Source organism: Podarcis melisellensis, assembly GCF_964234715.1.
Source record: "Podarcis melisellensis genome assembly, chromosome: 4".
NCBI lineage: Eukaryota > Metazoa > Chordata > Lepidosauria > Squamata > Lacertidae > Podarcis > Podarcis melisellensis.
Window position 1 is genome coordinate 38,892,393 of NC_138531.1, and position 15,058 is coordinate 38,907,450.

The following is a 15,058-nucleotide window of genomic DNA, read 5'->3' on the forward strand; positions in this document are numbered from 1 at the left end:
CGGCTGCCCTTCCCCTGGCGTCACGTGAACGCCAGGCCCCGCCCCCGTGGCGCAGCCTCCGCCATGTTGTTTTTTTCGCCTCCGAAGCGGCCCCTCCCCCACCACCCCTGGCACCTTTGCGAACGGCGGCTGCGGGTGACTCGGAGAGCCTCGTCCTCGCCCCTCGCCGCCTTCGTGGTAGGTAGGTGGGCGCGAGGGAGCGCAGGGCACCTTTCCTCGGGGCGGCGGGCGGAAAGGAGGAGGAGGAGGAAGGCGGTCTCCGCTGGCTTTCGGGGGGACACGGGGGGCTTTACGGGACTGGGCTAGCAGCCGGTTCGTGCCTTGCTTGCTGGGGAGGGATGCTATAGGGCTGCCCTGGTTCTGCTTCTTGGCTTTTGGGTGGCTGGGGTCTCCCCTTGTCGCAAAAAAGGGAGCCAGATGGGACTCCTCCCATCCCCCCCAAAAAAACCCCGAGTGGTTGTTTTGCAGGGTAAGCAAGCCGAGTTTAAATCGCTTCCTCAGGCTACCCAGCCGTGCAATGGGTACATATGTTTCATTGATTTTAAGCCCGCGGTAGGACTGCGGTACTAGAGAGGGGGGCGTTGTTGTTTTGTGGGGTGGTGTCAGGGTCCACACCTTTCGCCATGGGCTCGTTTCCTGCGCAGTGACGAGAGAGGCTTTTCCCTATAGAGGTGCTTCGTGAAACCTCCTCGGAGCAGGAGGAGGGGGCTGGGGTCTCTGGCGGCTGATGCTGCCCGCCTGTTTCCCTGCCTGACTTGCAAAAGGTGGCGTGATTAAAGGTCCCGTGATGGAGAGGCAGGCGGCGGCGGTTCGCTTGAGAAATAGCTGCTCTTCTATACTTATCGGCTGGCACATGACCAGTTTCTCCCTAGGGCAGTTTCTCAGAACTGATTAAAGTCACTGGACTGCTCAAAGGACAGCTCCGCTTCTTATGTATGTCCCCTTTGTCTGCCTTCATTTTTTCTGGCCATTTCATGTGGAAAATCCCCGTACCTTCCCATTTGAGGCTGATGTATGATACCATTTACTTGGCTGCTCTTCTGGTTTTTTGTGAACAAACTCTTCCTACCTGTGCATGAAAACAAAGAGCTTTTGCTTTATGCTTATCCAGTGCCAATTGAGATGAAGTTCTGGGTCTATCTAGCTGTGTGGCAAATAACTGCTGCAGGTTGGTTTAAAACTGTTAAGAATTTTTTGGTTGTTTCTGTCATATGGAAGAACAGGGAAATGTAGGATGTTTGTCCTTAGCAAGGATAAGAGTTTCGAAACATTTTTTTCCAGAACATTGCGTAAAAGTAATTCTTGCTGGTGTTGGAAAGCCACTTGAATGAAGGTGCAACTTTGTGGTATGTAAAGGACTATCCTGAGTGCTGCTTAACTTCAAAATTCTTAAAGACACAATGGTCTGACTTAAGTTTCTCTAGCCCTGTTTTCTGAGCCTGTAACTGAACAGCTCTGGTTTCCTTGTGTCAGATTCATAGTTGTCCTAGGGTGAAGAAGCTTTGTAGATAAACTTCATTATGCCAAAACTTCCAGTGAAGGATATTCTAATGTTTTCCTAGGCCGCCTAGTACATTACCTCACTTACCTACAGTTTAAAAGTACTTCCTTATACTTAAGCTAACCTTGCCTGTCTGCAACCTAAATCTAAAATTGGAGGGAAAATATTTTATGTCAACTTCTAAAAAAAATCTCTGAAAAGATCAAGCTGCGGAGGTGGGGGAAGATCCCACTTTTAAATTGCACAAATCACTAATGCAGGGGGGAGGTGGGGTGTCAGGAGTCCGACAAACCTATTGCTAAAGTTGTGTCATACAACCAGGAGTAGGGAAATTGCAGGTGCTTGTTTTCTTGAACACATGACACTTAGTTCCTGCTGCTTAAAGAATATTTATGTGTGTCTGCAGTGTTCATTTGTGGATAGAATTAGTAGGTATTTGTTTAGTACATTTTTATCCTACCTTCATTTCATCATGGAACTTATGGTGTCATACCATGGAGTTTCTAGGCGCTGACCAGACCCAGACCTGCCTTGTTTCAGCAGGGTTGCCATATCATCTTTTCCCAGCTGTACATATTTTTAAATTTTATCTTACATATTTAGAAATTGCTGCACAACCAGAAGCTATTGAAGTGGTGTACAATAAGATAAAGTGAGTTATAATACAAGAGAGAGACTCCAAAAAGGCTAAACCTAATTCTACAATTGTAAAATTAATATTGCATTAAATGACTGAGTCATCTGTGGGAAAACTTAAACTAAAATATCTTCAGTCCCCCCCCCCCTAAATATCAAGATGTTAGGCCACTTTCAAATTTCAGATGGTTACTGATTCCACTGGGCTGGAGCTGCAACACCACAGTGTGAGCAGGTCTGTGCCAGCCACTGTAATTTCACCAGTATTTTTATTGGAAGCTCTGACTCGTGTAATTCAGTAATGAGGAGGGGAAAGGTATCTAGAAGTAGGCACAAAAGCTATTATAGATAAAATGGATTTGAAAAAATGCTTAAGCCTTTGGGGAAGCTTTGAGGAACAGGTTCTGATGTGTAAAGGGCTGCATCAGGTTTTGCTTAATTTCACCAGAAGGACAAAAACCTTCTGGTTTTAGATTTTTATGGTCCTATTTTCCAAGTCAGTGATTAAATAGCTTTAAATTCCTGTAATGTGTGCCGTTTGCTCTCCACGTCTAGTGTGTGTTTATACTAGTGTGTGTTTATAGCTGGCCGTGGATTTTGTGATATGGTACAGCTAGTATATTGGGCCTTAACTTTCTAGTCCCTCTAACTAGTGCTACTTGAATACACAGCTCTTCAGTTTTTAAGTTCCTCTGGAATAGCTTGATCCAGACAAGAGGGGGATGGTGATGGTGAATGGGGCCTTGTGATCTGATGAGGTAAAGTTACATGCTGCTGATAGGATTTTCTTATCTATGAGAGACCAGGCTTACACCATGGGAGTCTGTAAATCCAGCTTTCTTCTCGAAGCATGACTGGACGGTTTCAATTAGTGCTATCAGATTTGCCTATCAAGAAAAACACATAAGCTATAATCCTGCACATGTATGACTTAAATTCCTCTTTGACTTCAGTGGGAACTTAGAAACCCAACAGACATCACTGTTTTAAATATTCCTGTACACTCATGCGTGTTTCTAGCTTTATTTGGTATTAAATCAGACATTCATAAATAATTGGACCAAAACCCCAGATCTTACTTTAAAGAGAGTCCAGCACACCTGATAGCTGGTACTCTGAATTTCAAAGTAATCCTAACACCTAGCTTTCAGTAGTCAAACATACTTGTTTACATACTTTACAGAACATCTGAAGTACTTTGACTGCCTTTAAAGTAAATCTCATTTAACAAATAATTTGGTGCCACAGAATATATTATTATAAGCCGAAATTACAAAGCACCCTTGAAGTGATTTGTAAGTAGTTAATTTTATTTTTTTTTACCTGGGGGAAAATAATATAGTGGGTTAAATTCCCCCAACACTGAATTACCTTTCACACCCCTGCAAAGTGCCTTTCTACTACTTCTTCATCTGGTTACTTGAACAAAGTTTGATAAGAGAAGCAATAAGGCTATAGACCTGAAACATGAACAGTCATACAGCCTAATCCTGTCAATGATTACTCAAGAAGTACTACAATTTTAATTAAACTGAGGCTGCAGTGCTGTGATTTGGTACAGCTTTCTTTTGGGTAGACATGTATAGATTTGTGTTTTTATTTCCAGGTATATAATCACTTAAATTAAAAAGGCATAAGAACTAGACTATAAAGAATAAAATGCTTGGAATAACATGAAAACCATTAGTTTCTTCATAAAGGTAGAGTGCAATATTAAAAAAAATTCTACCCTTAAAGATAAAAACATCAGGGTGGTTTACAAAACATTAAATGGCTAAATATATATGAAATGCAGGTAGTTCAAATTATGGCATTAAAGTAACATTACAAATCAAAATACTATATGATCTGGACTTTGGAGGGGACAGTCTAATATATGTAAATCTGTTGATGCTTATGCTAAAATTCACATATTTGCAGTGTGGCATGTGCTTTAAGTGAAATTGTAGAGCAGGAGTGGGGCTCCAATAGTCTTCCAGTTGTATCAGTCCCCAAAACCATGGTCAGTGGTAGCAATGATGGGATCTGTAGTTGAGCAACTTCTGGAGGGCCAAAGTTTCCCCACCTGTTGTAGAGACTTGCTCGAACCTTTTTGGTTTATACTAAGAAGACACTGCTTCAGTTTGTGATTCTGTCCTGTATGTCCAGTCTTTTTCATATCTGCCTTGCCCAGCGCAAGAGCTCAGTATCCGTGACTGGACTCCCAAAGCTGTTCAGTTTTGCCTGTGTAGTTGGCATTACTTATATTGCCAAAGTCAATTCTTAAAATAATGCGCCCACATTAATTTTTTTAATAGAAAATGCGCCTTTACATCTTTCTGTTCTGTTCTGCTCTGCTTCCCTCAAACCTCAACTTACTAGCATACCTTGGTTTTCTGCTTCCTCTTTTCCATCTAGTTATTCTAAAAGCAGCACGTGAACGTTTCACTTCCTCAAAAAAGGGGGGGTTAAGATTACCATGATTACACAATAACTTATTATTTGCCAAGTAATCTTAAGGGGGGATATATTCTGTGACCGAGCTGCTGCCACTTCCTAAGCCCTGCTGGCTTGCTCTGGCCAGGGGGTTTGGGAGTTTGGCTTTTTTTGTTCTTTTCTAATTTTGACTTTTTTAAAAAAGTTTTCCTCCTAAAAACACAAATGGAAGGGGATATCTAGGGCATGTTGATGGAATGAAGGCTTTTTGGATCCCTGCAGATCCAGGGGCTTTTATGATCTGCCCACTTTCAAGCTTTTACACCTCCAATGTTATACCTGTACCTGCTGAGCTTTCTGTGGGTGTACTAGGTGATCCTCCTGAGATGTAAGTGTTTTCCTGTCTGCAGGCCTCTCCACTGGTAAGAGTGGCACAATACATTTAAAGGCACCTTTGCTGGTATACGGCCTTAGTAGTTGTTGGGGTTTTTTAAAGTGCATGGCATTACTGTGTCTAAAAGTGAATACAATGTGTCTTTCTTTTACAGGTGTTGGATTACAATGACTGAACAGTAAGGGTAGCTTATTTGGTAAGTGTTTCATATGCTTGTAATATTAGATGTCTTCTGCATTTCTAAAATTTCAAGTAGAGGAAAGATCGAGGGGAGGAGGGTGTACCAGGAAATATAGCAGAGGTGGTTGCTTTGCAGAATACTGGTAAATCCCAGAAATTTCCCTTTAGACAGATGTTAGGAACTGTTCATATCACCACTGTTTTCTGAGATGCTTCATGAGGATGAGGTCAGTTTAAAAGCAGGATGGAGTTAGTTTAACAGTGGTCGTGGTGGTTGTACGATCTCTGGGTGGATGGAGAAGAGAGCAAGCCTGATCTTATACTGGCAGCCTGGCTGTTCGCATGCAGTCAGTTTGTACAGCATGATAATTTCTCATTCACAGAATGATTTTAGTTATAATTAAAATCAATCTACTCCTGCCAACCTAGCAGTCAAAAGCACGTCAAAGTGCAAGTAGATAAATAGGTACTTCTCCAGCGGGAAGGTAAACGACGTTTCCGTGTGCTGCTCTGGTTTGCCAGAAGCAGCCGAGTCATGCTGGCCACATGACCCGGAAGCTGTACGCCTGCTCCCTCGGCCACTAAAGCGAGATGAGCGCCACAACCCCAGAGTCAGCCACGACTGGACCTAATGGTCAGGGGTCCCTTTACCTTCACCATTTGTGACTAAATTTTAGAAAGTAACTAAAGTGCCCTTGATTTAGTTGCTACCATTTACAGCAGGCCTTTAGCATATAGTAGAAGAGCTTTATCTGTCTATGTTGTTGCTTACAGTTATATTGCATTTTAATCTATCTGTTATTTTTGAACTGATTTTAATGGATGAATTTATGAATATTGCTAGCCTCGCCTCTTTGGTGAGGAAGGGCTAGTTATAATAAATAAGCAAATCCCATATCAAATAGATATTTGTGTAACAAGTTGGAATTTCTTTGTATGAACTAGATCTGTTCTATTTTGCAGAACTGGATATAAGAAAATATCTGTTTTTGAAGCAACAATGTCAGCAAAATCAACGCTCCTTAAAGTAATCCTTCTTGGTGATGGAGGAGTGGGCAAGAGTTCGATTATGAACAGATACGTCACTAACAAGTTCGACACAGAGCTGTTCCACACAATAGGTGTCGAGTTTTTAAATAAAGACCTGGAAGTGGATGGACACTTTGTCACAATGCAGATATGGGACACGGCTGGTCAAGAACGTTTTAGGAGCTTGCGGACTCCTTTCTATAGAGGTTCTGACTGCTGCCTTCTCACTTTCAGCGTAGATGACTCTCAGAGCTTCCAGAATCTGGGCAATTGGAAGAAAGAATTCATTTACTATGCAGATGTCAAAGAGCCTGAAACGTTTCCTTTTGTGATACTGGGAAACAAAGTTGATATTAGCGAGAGGCAAGTGTCTACAGAAGAAGTCCAGAACTGGTGCAGGAACAACGGCAACCATCCTTACTTTGAAACCAGTGCAAAAGATGCCATTAATGTTGCTGCAGCCTTTGAGGAAGCTGTTCGAAGAGTTCTTGCCACTGATGATAGGTCAGATCACTTGATTCAAACTGATACAGTAAACCTTCACCGGAAGCCCAAGCCTAGCTCATCATGCTGTTGACTATTTTGTTTTGTTTTCCAGCCATATATAGTTCTAACTTAACTTGAAGTAATAATAGATCAAATATGATTCAGTGGGTGCCACTCTAATATATTAAAACTGTAACATTCTACCGCTTTATGTGTCGGCAGAGGAAAGCTTCTTTTCAATAAGTAGCCTGTTACTATGTTAGTGGAGTCTGACATCTGGGAAGGTACCAGCTGAAGAGTTGATTTAATTTAAATGTGTCATTTGAAAATTAATAAATTATATACTAAAACTTGAAAGTTCTAGAAGCACTACTTGGGAGGACTTGTTCTGAAATTCAGATGCAGAATAGATTTTTTTATATGTACATATATATTTTTATGAGATCACCAGCCCATGTTTTGCTTCACTAAAACCCTTTTTTCATAAAGCAGTAATGGTAGGTGATAGGGTCTTGTTCTAGTTCTCATCTTTAAAGTGATTTTTCTTTTTTAAAAAAAATCAAAGCTAATATAAGTATTTTAAGGGCTTTTGCTATTTGCCTAGTGTCACTGAATTGCCTGTAGATTTTATGTTAGGAAATAAACCTGCATACATGGAGCCTGCCTGGTTGTGTCTTCCTGCCCCTTTCATCTGTAATTGACTTCTATAAGGTTGGAGAACATATCAAGAGTTTTCAAAAGAAGGGGCTTAATGTAGCTCCTCATTGATACTAAAATTTCCCTTTGGCATGGTTTTAACCTTAATTTTGTATTGTCAATCTTAAATAGTTGTTTATTCTGGCCTCAGTGGGCAGTTACTTGGATTGCAGGATTTAAGGTTTTGAGTGAGAAAGCATTCAATAATTTTTTGTAGCAACATTTTTAAAAGTTAGAGCTGCAGTCCTGTGCACACTTATCTTGAGAGTAATCTGTATTGGAAGCAATGTGACTAACTCTTGAGTAAACACAGGATTCTGCTGCAAGTTGCTTCAGTATGAGAGATGGTTGAAAGGTTCACTGCCTCTGCCTTTCTCACTGAGCAGTTTTCCATGGCATTATCTTAAGCAGCTGAAGTATGTTTGAATACCACAATGTTTGATACGAGCAAAGCTGAACCTGTGCTCTCCAGAGGTTGTTGGACTACAACTCCCATCAGCCCTGCCCACACTGGCTGGGGCTGATGGGAATTGAACTCAAACGTCTGGAGAGCCACATTCCCCACTCCAGGCACTCCCTTTTGTTAGATTGCTTTTGGGATGGATAACATCCATTCTCAGGCAGTTGCTGCAGCACAATGCAGCTCAATAAGTGCGAGAAAGGGCAGCTTGGACTTAGGATGAAAACTTTTCACTCGTTCCTCATGCCTTAGGCAAATCTTCTCACAAGCATTAAAAGAGCAGTTGCCTTCAACTGCTTTCTCGTGACTTCATACAAATTATTTGATCTTTATCTATGGGGCTTTCTGTACTTTGATCAACTGAAAATAGAGCTGTGGCTGGAGATTTAGGCCATGCTTAATGGGCAGCATAGAAAAGGGCATATGATCTGAACTACTCTCACACACATGCTAGACAAGTATGTGGCTGGGTGGTTGAGTAGAGAAGTTATTTTGCTTTACCACTAGTGCGTGGAAGCGCTATACTTTTTGCCGGGGGTACTCACTATGCAAGATGCCTTATTGCCATTAGCTTTGTGAAGTTTTTGAAAATGAATGCTAAATAAACATCTCTGAGGGCCAATATGCTAATGTTATCAGTGAAAAGAGAAACACAGCATAACTTGCGGGAGGGTGACACTTCCTCAGAAGGTTTCCTATCACCCACCCATCTGCCTAACATCAGTGCAGGAAGGATCCTACAGACCTTTGAGCTGCAGGTTGACAAGGAGCTCATGTACTTATTCCAGTGAATATATTGTCAAACTACAGGTTTGTGGACACTAGGCAGAAATCAGCAGAGGGGGTGAAAACTAGAGTGTGTTGGTATATGGCTGGGTGGAAAAGAAAACCATCTCTTTTATCAGTAAATATGACCTACAGGGCTTCAATACTGTTCAGACTTATTTTAGTGTTTAAACTCGAGAGCATAAGTAATGATAGAACTTTTGAAAAAAACATTGCTAATGTTCCTCAAATAAGATGTTTCCCAGAAAATAGTGACCCTACAAGTATGTGTTAACTTGGAGTGGTATTCAGCTAAGTTTTACTCAACCCAGACCTAAAATCAATGGACCTATCTTATGTTCATTAATTTCAGTGGGTTCACTCAAGAGTAAAACTTTGTTGAATACAACCCTCAGTCTTGTGCCCATTTATAATGTGCTGTACCCAGTGCTGCCATTTTGCTTGCACAACAGACTCTTGCTTGTAAAACAGCAAGTTTCTCCTCCCCTGAAGCCCCTCATGCATTCTCCAAAATTGATCCAGCAGAATGGTGGGTAGTGGGGAGAGGAAGCAGAAGTTCTGTTGCATGAGCAGAACACTGCCTGCAGTGTTTTGGGTGCCAGCCATAGTGTGTGTTCTTGAACAACACAATGTCACAGAATCCTTGGGCTAAATGGTTTTGTGACTTATGTTATTGTAATTCAGAGAGCTCTGAAGTATTATGACTTGTGCTAGTTATCCAAGGCTTTTTCTACATATACTAAAGAAAAGAGACCTACATGGTTAAAGATACAGCATACTCTGTTTGTACTGCTGAATACTTCCTCCTGTTAAATTACAACATACCCAGGGCAGCAGTTAATATCAGAATAGTTTAATGAACTGAAAGACTTAATGACCCATTCAGAGAGCATCAATGCATATAATATTATAAATTTACATTTTATTTGGAATGTTAATTCAGAATCTCTGCAAATGAATCAAACATCACATATGTTATCCTATCACTTCAGTATGTTTATTGTGAAATGTAACCACTCAGTAGGAATGTAGCACAATGAAACTTCAATAGGCTTAAGCAAACTCTTAAGTAAAACATATAAATGAGTTATTTAATGTGAGGCTTTAGTGAGAGCCAGACTACCTATAGATGTTTTTGGCTTTCTTCCTTACTCTTTTCCAGGCTAAGGCTATATGGTCTTTCATATACAGTACACATCACTGATGCCAAAGTTAGAGGATTAAGAATACAGGCTATTCAATCTACCTAGAATAGGACTGGATAGTGCTTAACTTGATTGGATTGTTCCCAATATAATAAGCGTATTATAGAAAACAAAGTAGTGGGATTTAGTTCTGACCTTTTAAATTTCAGTTAAGTTGCTTGGTGTTAATACTTTGATTAAAAACCTGAGCAGCAAGTTACTACAAATAAGTTTTACAGGCAAAACACATCATCCTTTTTGCACCCTGTTGCTTCATTCACATGTGCACGTGATAATGAAGTCACTTGTAAGCAAATAGTGTGTTTCTGCCCAAATATGTGCTCAATTATTCCAATAAAATGGTAGCAAGTTGAACTGAGGCGATTCACTTGTAACTATGTGTTTCGGGGTAGTTGTGTTTCTGTTCTGCTATCCACACCTTTTTCATTTCAACACACCATTCTGGTATTTGGTTAGTCTTAATACTGACATAGCCCTGAACTGAATGCTTTCACACTGATCAAAAAAATCCTGATGTCTGGCTTGCTTTAGTTATTAAAAAAAACACCTAGGTTCTTCATTTAACCTTTTGCCAAGCTAGTGGAGGTGCTGCTTTAAATATTCAATTTTTAAAATTGATTTTCATATATACAAATGTTTTACAACTAGAGTGATCACCTACAATAAATACATCTTTTAGGCTCCTGAAATTGGTTTTCATACAAGGTAATAGATAACCGTGAGTGTTTTTTGTTGTTGTTTTTTGATAGATTAGCCTTTATAGGTTCAGAAATGTCAGATATACAGCAGGCTATTTAGGTTCTAATACAGTTATAGTAACTCAACTTAAAAGATGCTTTTTCCCAAGAAACTGGACTTTTCTGTCAAATGCAGTTGATCGAATCTGAGAATTCTGTTCATAAAATGGATTCATCGCAAACTGAGGAAAGAAATTAACATAGTGAGAACATATTAGTAATTAAGACATGCCAAAAAAAGTCTAGGCTGAACCACTTTGAGTGGCTCAGTTCACACATACAGCTAAGCCAAACTACAGCCACTTTGCTCCTCTGCCATTCCTGCTGCTGTGAGCTAGGCCATAGTTTGGTTTAGTATGTTATCTGAATCCAGTCTTGTGATTTATCTTGCTCGAGACAAACTGCAATGTATTGCTCTTTGCTTACAGCTCATGGTTTGTCCTGGAGCAAGACAAACCATTAGCCCAGGTTTGGACATGCTATGCCAAACCATGGCTTAGCGCACAACAAGAGGAGAATGGTTTTTGTTTAGTGTTGCTTGTGAATCAGACAACTATTCAGTTGATGAGGGTTTTTTTTAGAAAAGGAAAATTCAACACTGCATGAGGGTACTTTTGGGTATCTCCAAAATCTTCACAGGATTCCCCAAACCCTGAGTATCTCCAAAATCTTCACAGGATTCCCCAAACCCTGAAGCAGATTTTGGTGTACACAGGGGCTAGTGAGAGAAGTCCCACTTTGGAAGCAAAAGTCTCTACTACAGGTGGGCACAACTGTTATTTCCCACTATGATCAACCATCTCCAAATACTTTTTAGACAATAAGTTAATGTCAGAATCTACATGACTGTTCTAGCCATACGTAGCTGTCTGATACCGCCCTAGTTTGTACTTCATATTAAACCATAGTTTAAAACAAACTATGGTGTAATGTGAACACACAGCATGCTGCTACAGAGTTCTCCACTTCTCCCCTGCTTCTGTGCCACCATTGTGAAAAACTACAGGCTTGCTATGATATATGAACCCAGGCCTGTATCTTTCCAAACAAACCATGAGCACAATCTAAGCTTTTCAGCAGCATGGACTGGCATGGTGTGCATTCACAAGTCATAGTTTAATGCAATGTGCGAAGTGAGCTATTGTATTCTTTCTGTCCTTGAATGAGGAGGCAGGGCCACATTTCTTTGCTTCTTGTTACTGAAGTAAGTGCAGATCATTTGGTTCTACTGTGAAAACTGGCAGGAAAAAAGGGGTGTGCATACAACTCCTTCCCTCCTATGACACAGGTTGCTTCCTAGCATAAGTCACTGACTCATTTCAGAAGAGGTCTAGCTTGCCTTCCTGTATTGTCAACACAACTTGTTATACCTGTGCTGTGAAATCTCCCTTTCCATCACTTTGGGGGCGGGGCAGGGGGCAGTCCTTGTAACATAAGCCTAAATATGTCATCCTTTATAATATAAACATGCTAAACAGCAATTTACACTTCCTTCTAAATGCGGTTCTGTTCATAGACTTGACAAGTAACTGCTAATTAACTTCCTCTAGGTAAAAATTGAATAAGATAGGGTGCCTTTTCCAGACCAAGATTCCCAATATTAATACTGCATAGCTTCCTATACAGTGGTACCAAGGTTTACAAACTTAATCCGTTCTGGAAGTCCATTCTTAAACCAAAACCATTCTTAAACTGAGGTGCGCTTTCCCTAATGAGGCCTCCTGCTGCCGGTGCCCTTCCACTGTTGGATTCCATTCTTAGACTGAGGCAAAGTTTGTAAACCGGGACACTACTTCCAGTTTTGCAGAGTTCATAAACCGTATAGTTCGTAAACAGGGCGGTTCTTAAACAGCCAGAGGGCACAGTGCTAGCTACTTCTATTATGGATACTTACCTTTATATACAAGTCATAGACATCACTAAAGAAGTTTTTGATTCCATCTTCTTGCCTTACATCATGAAGCATTATAAATCTCATATGTAGAACAAATTAAGAAAATAACCACTTTTTTAACATTAGGGGCTGCCTAGGGGTTTTACCAACCACCCGTCCTTTATCCCTTTTGATTTCCCTCCTCTCACAGCTTGCCCCCAGTCACACCCTGTACTCCCTGTCACTTATTGGGGGCAGCAGGTATGTGTGGATAAAGGGGAAGAAAAACCACCACCCCCACTCCTGCCAGTAGCCCTACCTGGGCTGCCCCTCGCTTCTCTCAGGCATGCACACTAGGTTATCAGCATGAAGACAGACGAGTGCAAGTACAATATAGAGATAAAGGTACTAAGTCAGACTAAACCTGAGGGTCCCCTATTTGATTCCTGAACTAAAAGGGAATTGCCTAGATTTGTAGTATGTGAAACAGATGGCAGACATAAGCCAAGTGCACCTTGTATGAGAGGGTCAAGATGGCCTAAGCAAGTGAGCAATAACATTTGGAAATATGAAATCATACTTCCATTGGGTACAAATTGAAAGGCCGCTTGTGTGACTCAAAAGCAACTTTTAATCCTCTCCAGATGGCACCATGTATTTCAGTTCATAGTTGCCTCCCATTCTCAAATGAATACACTCTGGTTCTGCATTAGCTCAAAATGAGTCATGTCCATTTATCCCTTTTATTAACTACAGAATAACCAAAAATGCTCTAAAATGGGTGGGGAACCTATTTGACTACAACCAATTCCTTATTATCTGCCTTACTTACTGTCTTAAAAGGGGAGCATGGGGAGACTCACAAAGCCTTTTCCAGGTCTCCCGTGCTTCCCCTTTAAGGCTCTGAAATCAGGGCCTGAAAGAGGGAGGGATGAAACTTGCAAAAGGCTTTAAGGGCCTCCAGAAGGCTCAAAGAGGAGTGAAGGAGCTGCCATAAAGTCTTTGCAAAAGGCTCTTTGAAGTATGGTAAATGAAACTACTTCAAGGGACATTTTTGCACAAGGCTTTGATCCAAATTCAGTTGATGAGCAAGGATTAAATCCTGCTTCCTTGGCTGTGCCATCTTGTTCCCTACTGGGAACAGAACCCTGCAGCCAAGGTAGGACACCATCAGTGATGTCAGCTGATGGATATGGTTTGGAGAAATTGGACCCCTTGGCAAATTGGACCCCATGCCCACAGGTTGGAGGTTCCAGCAAAAAAGGATATGTCCTGCTGTGACAAAAGCAGAAACAAACCATTCATTAAACTTGTCCACAGTCTTCAGGTACATATTATTAGACAGCCACATGTTCTCATCTACTAGGTCAAGAGCAGCATGAGCTATGAACTGATTGAGATGGCGATGGTCATCCTGAAAAAAACAACAGAACTGAGTATGGCATAAAATAACTTTCTGTGATGCAATGCAAAACGTAATATACATTTGGCCAGTAATGCATCAGATATACAGACAGTATTCTTTCTGCCTCCATAGAATGTTAACCCAGTGTATGACTGGATGCTGAATCAGCCTGATTTGGGGGATGAAGTGGGGCCGGAGGGGAGGGAAGAGGGAGGAATCAAGCATCAATCAGATACATAGGCACTACCCCTACATAAGGGCAGTAACATTTTCAATGGCAGCAAATTTAATTAGAAACCAACTATTGACATCAAATTAATACAGACCTTGAGCTATCAGCTTTCTGGACTTAGACATGCTCATGACTATGTAAAAATTCAGTATTTATACAAAAATTTGCACCTTAGACTCTACTTTACCAGCTGGTAGAAATTCCATTTCAAACACTGGATTATCATGGTGACCCACAATTACAAAGTAGAAGCTTCCAGACATGATTAAGATATTCCTCCTGAAAAAGAGCATAGATCATACAGCTGAAGTCTGAAAAATAGCATAGATCATACAGCTGAAGACTCAAGCTGGTCTTCCTCTCCATCCTTCTTTCCTAAGTAGCTGTGCTTTCCTCTGGATCACACTAGTGAGGCCAAGAGCGGGGTCTTATTGTATGGGGAAGCCCAGAACCTCTGTTAATACTGCCCAGGCTTGCATCCTGGGAAGGCCACTTTAGTGCTGCAAATGCAGCAGTTAACTTCACCCCTGGAAGCATACTCCATTGTATCTCCAGGCAGACTGATACCAACAATAAGAAGAGCATGAGACTCTTGATTTCAAGGTCGTGGGTTCGAGCCCCACATTGGCCTAAAAGATTCCTGCAAATCACAGGGGCTAAACTAGATGACCCTCGTCGTCCTTTCCAATTATGCAGTTATATGATTCTATCATCCTGGAGGACATTCAGACTTCAGGGTGAGTGGGCATGAACCGCACAGAACCTCAATGGGGAACCACCGGTGTCCCCCATTAATGTCTCTACCCTTGACCGTTCAGCGGCGACCAGTTTTACTATTTCCCAAGCAGACGTTTTAACAGGAGTAGGGAGAAGAGGTTTTACCTGAGGTCCAGAAAGCAGATACGGGAAGAAGAGAAAACAGAAGGCAGCCAGGCGCTCCTCCCCAAAACATCCGGCGCAGAGTGATGTCGTCATAGAGACCAGCCCCTTTTATTGGTTGATTCTGATGGGCGGGTCTCTCAG

General features: G+C 41.3%; 2 protein-coding genes and 1 long non-coding RNA gene across 4 annotated transcripts in view; 1 reads left to right on the plus strand and 2 right to left on the minus strand.

Annotated features, from left to right (window-relative positions):
• Nucleotides 1–15,058, minus strand: part of LOC309368003 — a 371,432-nt gene that overhangs the window by 39,617 nt on the left and 316,757 nt on the right. Inside the window, exon 2 of the long non-coding RNA XR_014167473.1 lies at nucleotides 8,782–8,896. This is a non-coding gene — a long non-coding RNA (uncharacterized lncRNA). The remainder of the gene's footprint in view (nucleotides 1–8,781; nucleotides 8,897–15,058) is intronic.
• RAB9A (RAB9A, member RAS oncogene family) lies at nucleotides 69–6,998 on the plus strand. 2 transcript variants are annotated; one of them, XM_081907737.1, is made up of 3 exons: nucleotides 69–177; nucleotides 5,101–5,142; nucleotides 6,090–6,998. In XM_081907737.1, exon 3 carries the CDS (start codon nucleotides 6,127–6,129, stop codon nucleotides 6,730–6,732), a length of 606 nt encoding a protein of 201 aa, XP_081763863.1. In that variant the 5' UTR covers nucleotides 69–177; nucleotides 5,101–5,142; nucleotides 6,090–6,126; the 3' UTR covers nucleotides 6,733–6,998. The 2 variants fall into 2 exon arrangements, with proteins under 2 accessions (XP_081763863.1, XP_081763864.1); XM_081907738.1 differs by having other exon boundaries at nucleotides 76–181.
• TRAPPC2 (trafficking protein particle complex subunit 2) lies at nucleotides 9,486–15,053 on the minus strand. Its single transcript, XM_081907748.1, has 5 exons — nucleotides 14,918–15,053; nucleotides 14,206–14,314; nucleotides 13,664–13,812; nucleotides 12,420–12,501; nucleotides 9,486–10,707 (listed from the first exon to the last, which is right to left on the minus strand). The coding sequence occupies exons 2-5, from the start codon at nucleotides 14,296–14,298 to the stop codon at nucleotides 10,609–10,611; spliced, it is 423 nt and encodes a 140-aa protein (XP_081763874.1). The 5' UTR covers nucleotides 14,299–14,314; nucleotides 14,918–15,053; the 3' UTR covers nucleotides 9,486–10,608.

Bases quoted from the DNA above. Each gene is read 5' to 3' on its own strand.
- RAB9A (XM_081907737.1), top strand. From the start codon at position 6,127: ATGTCAGCAAAATCAACGCTCCTTAAAGTAATCCTTCTTGGTGATGGA.
- TRAPPC2 (XM_081907748.1), bottom strand. From the start codon at position 14,298: ATGTCTGGAAGCTTCTACTTTGTAATTGTGGGTCACCATGATAATCCA. The intron at 13,813-14,205 runs GTGCAAATTTTT...TGTTTTTTTCAG, and splicing joins CTGGTAAAGTAGAGTCTAAG to GATGACCATCGCCATCTCAA. The intron at 10,708-12,419 runs GTAAGTATCCAT...TTCTTTCCTCAG, and splicing joins TCTATGACTTGTATATAAAG to TTTGCGATGAATCCATTTTA.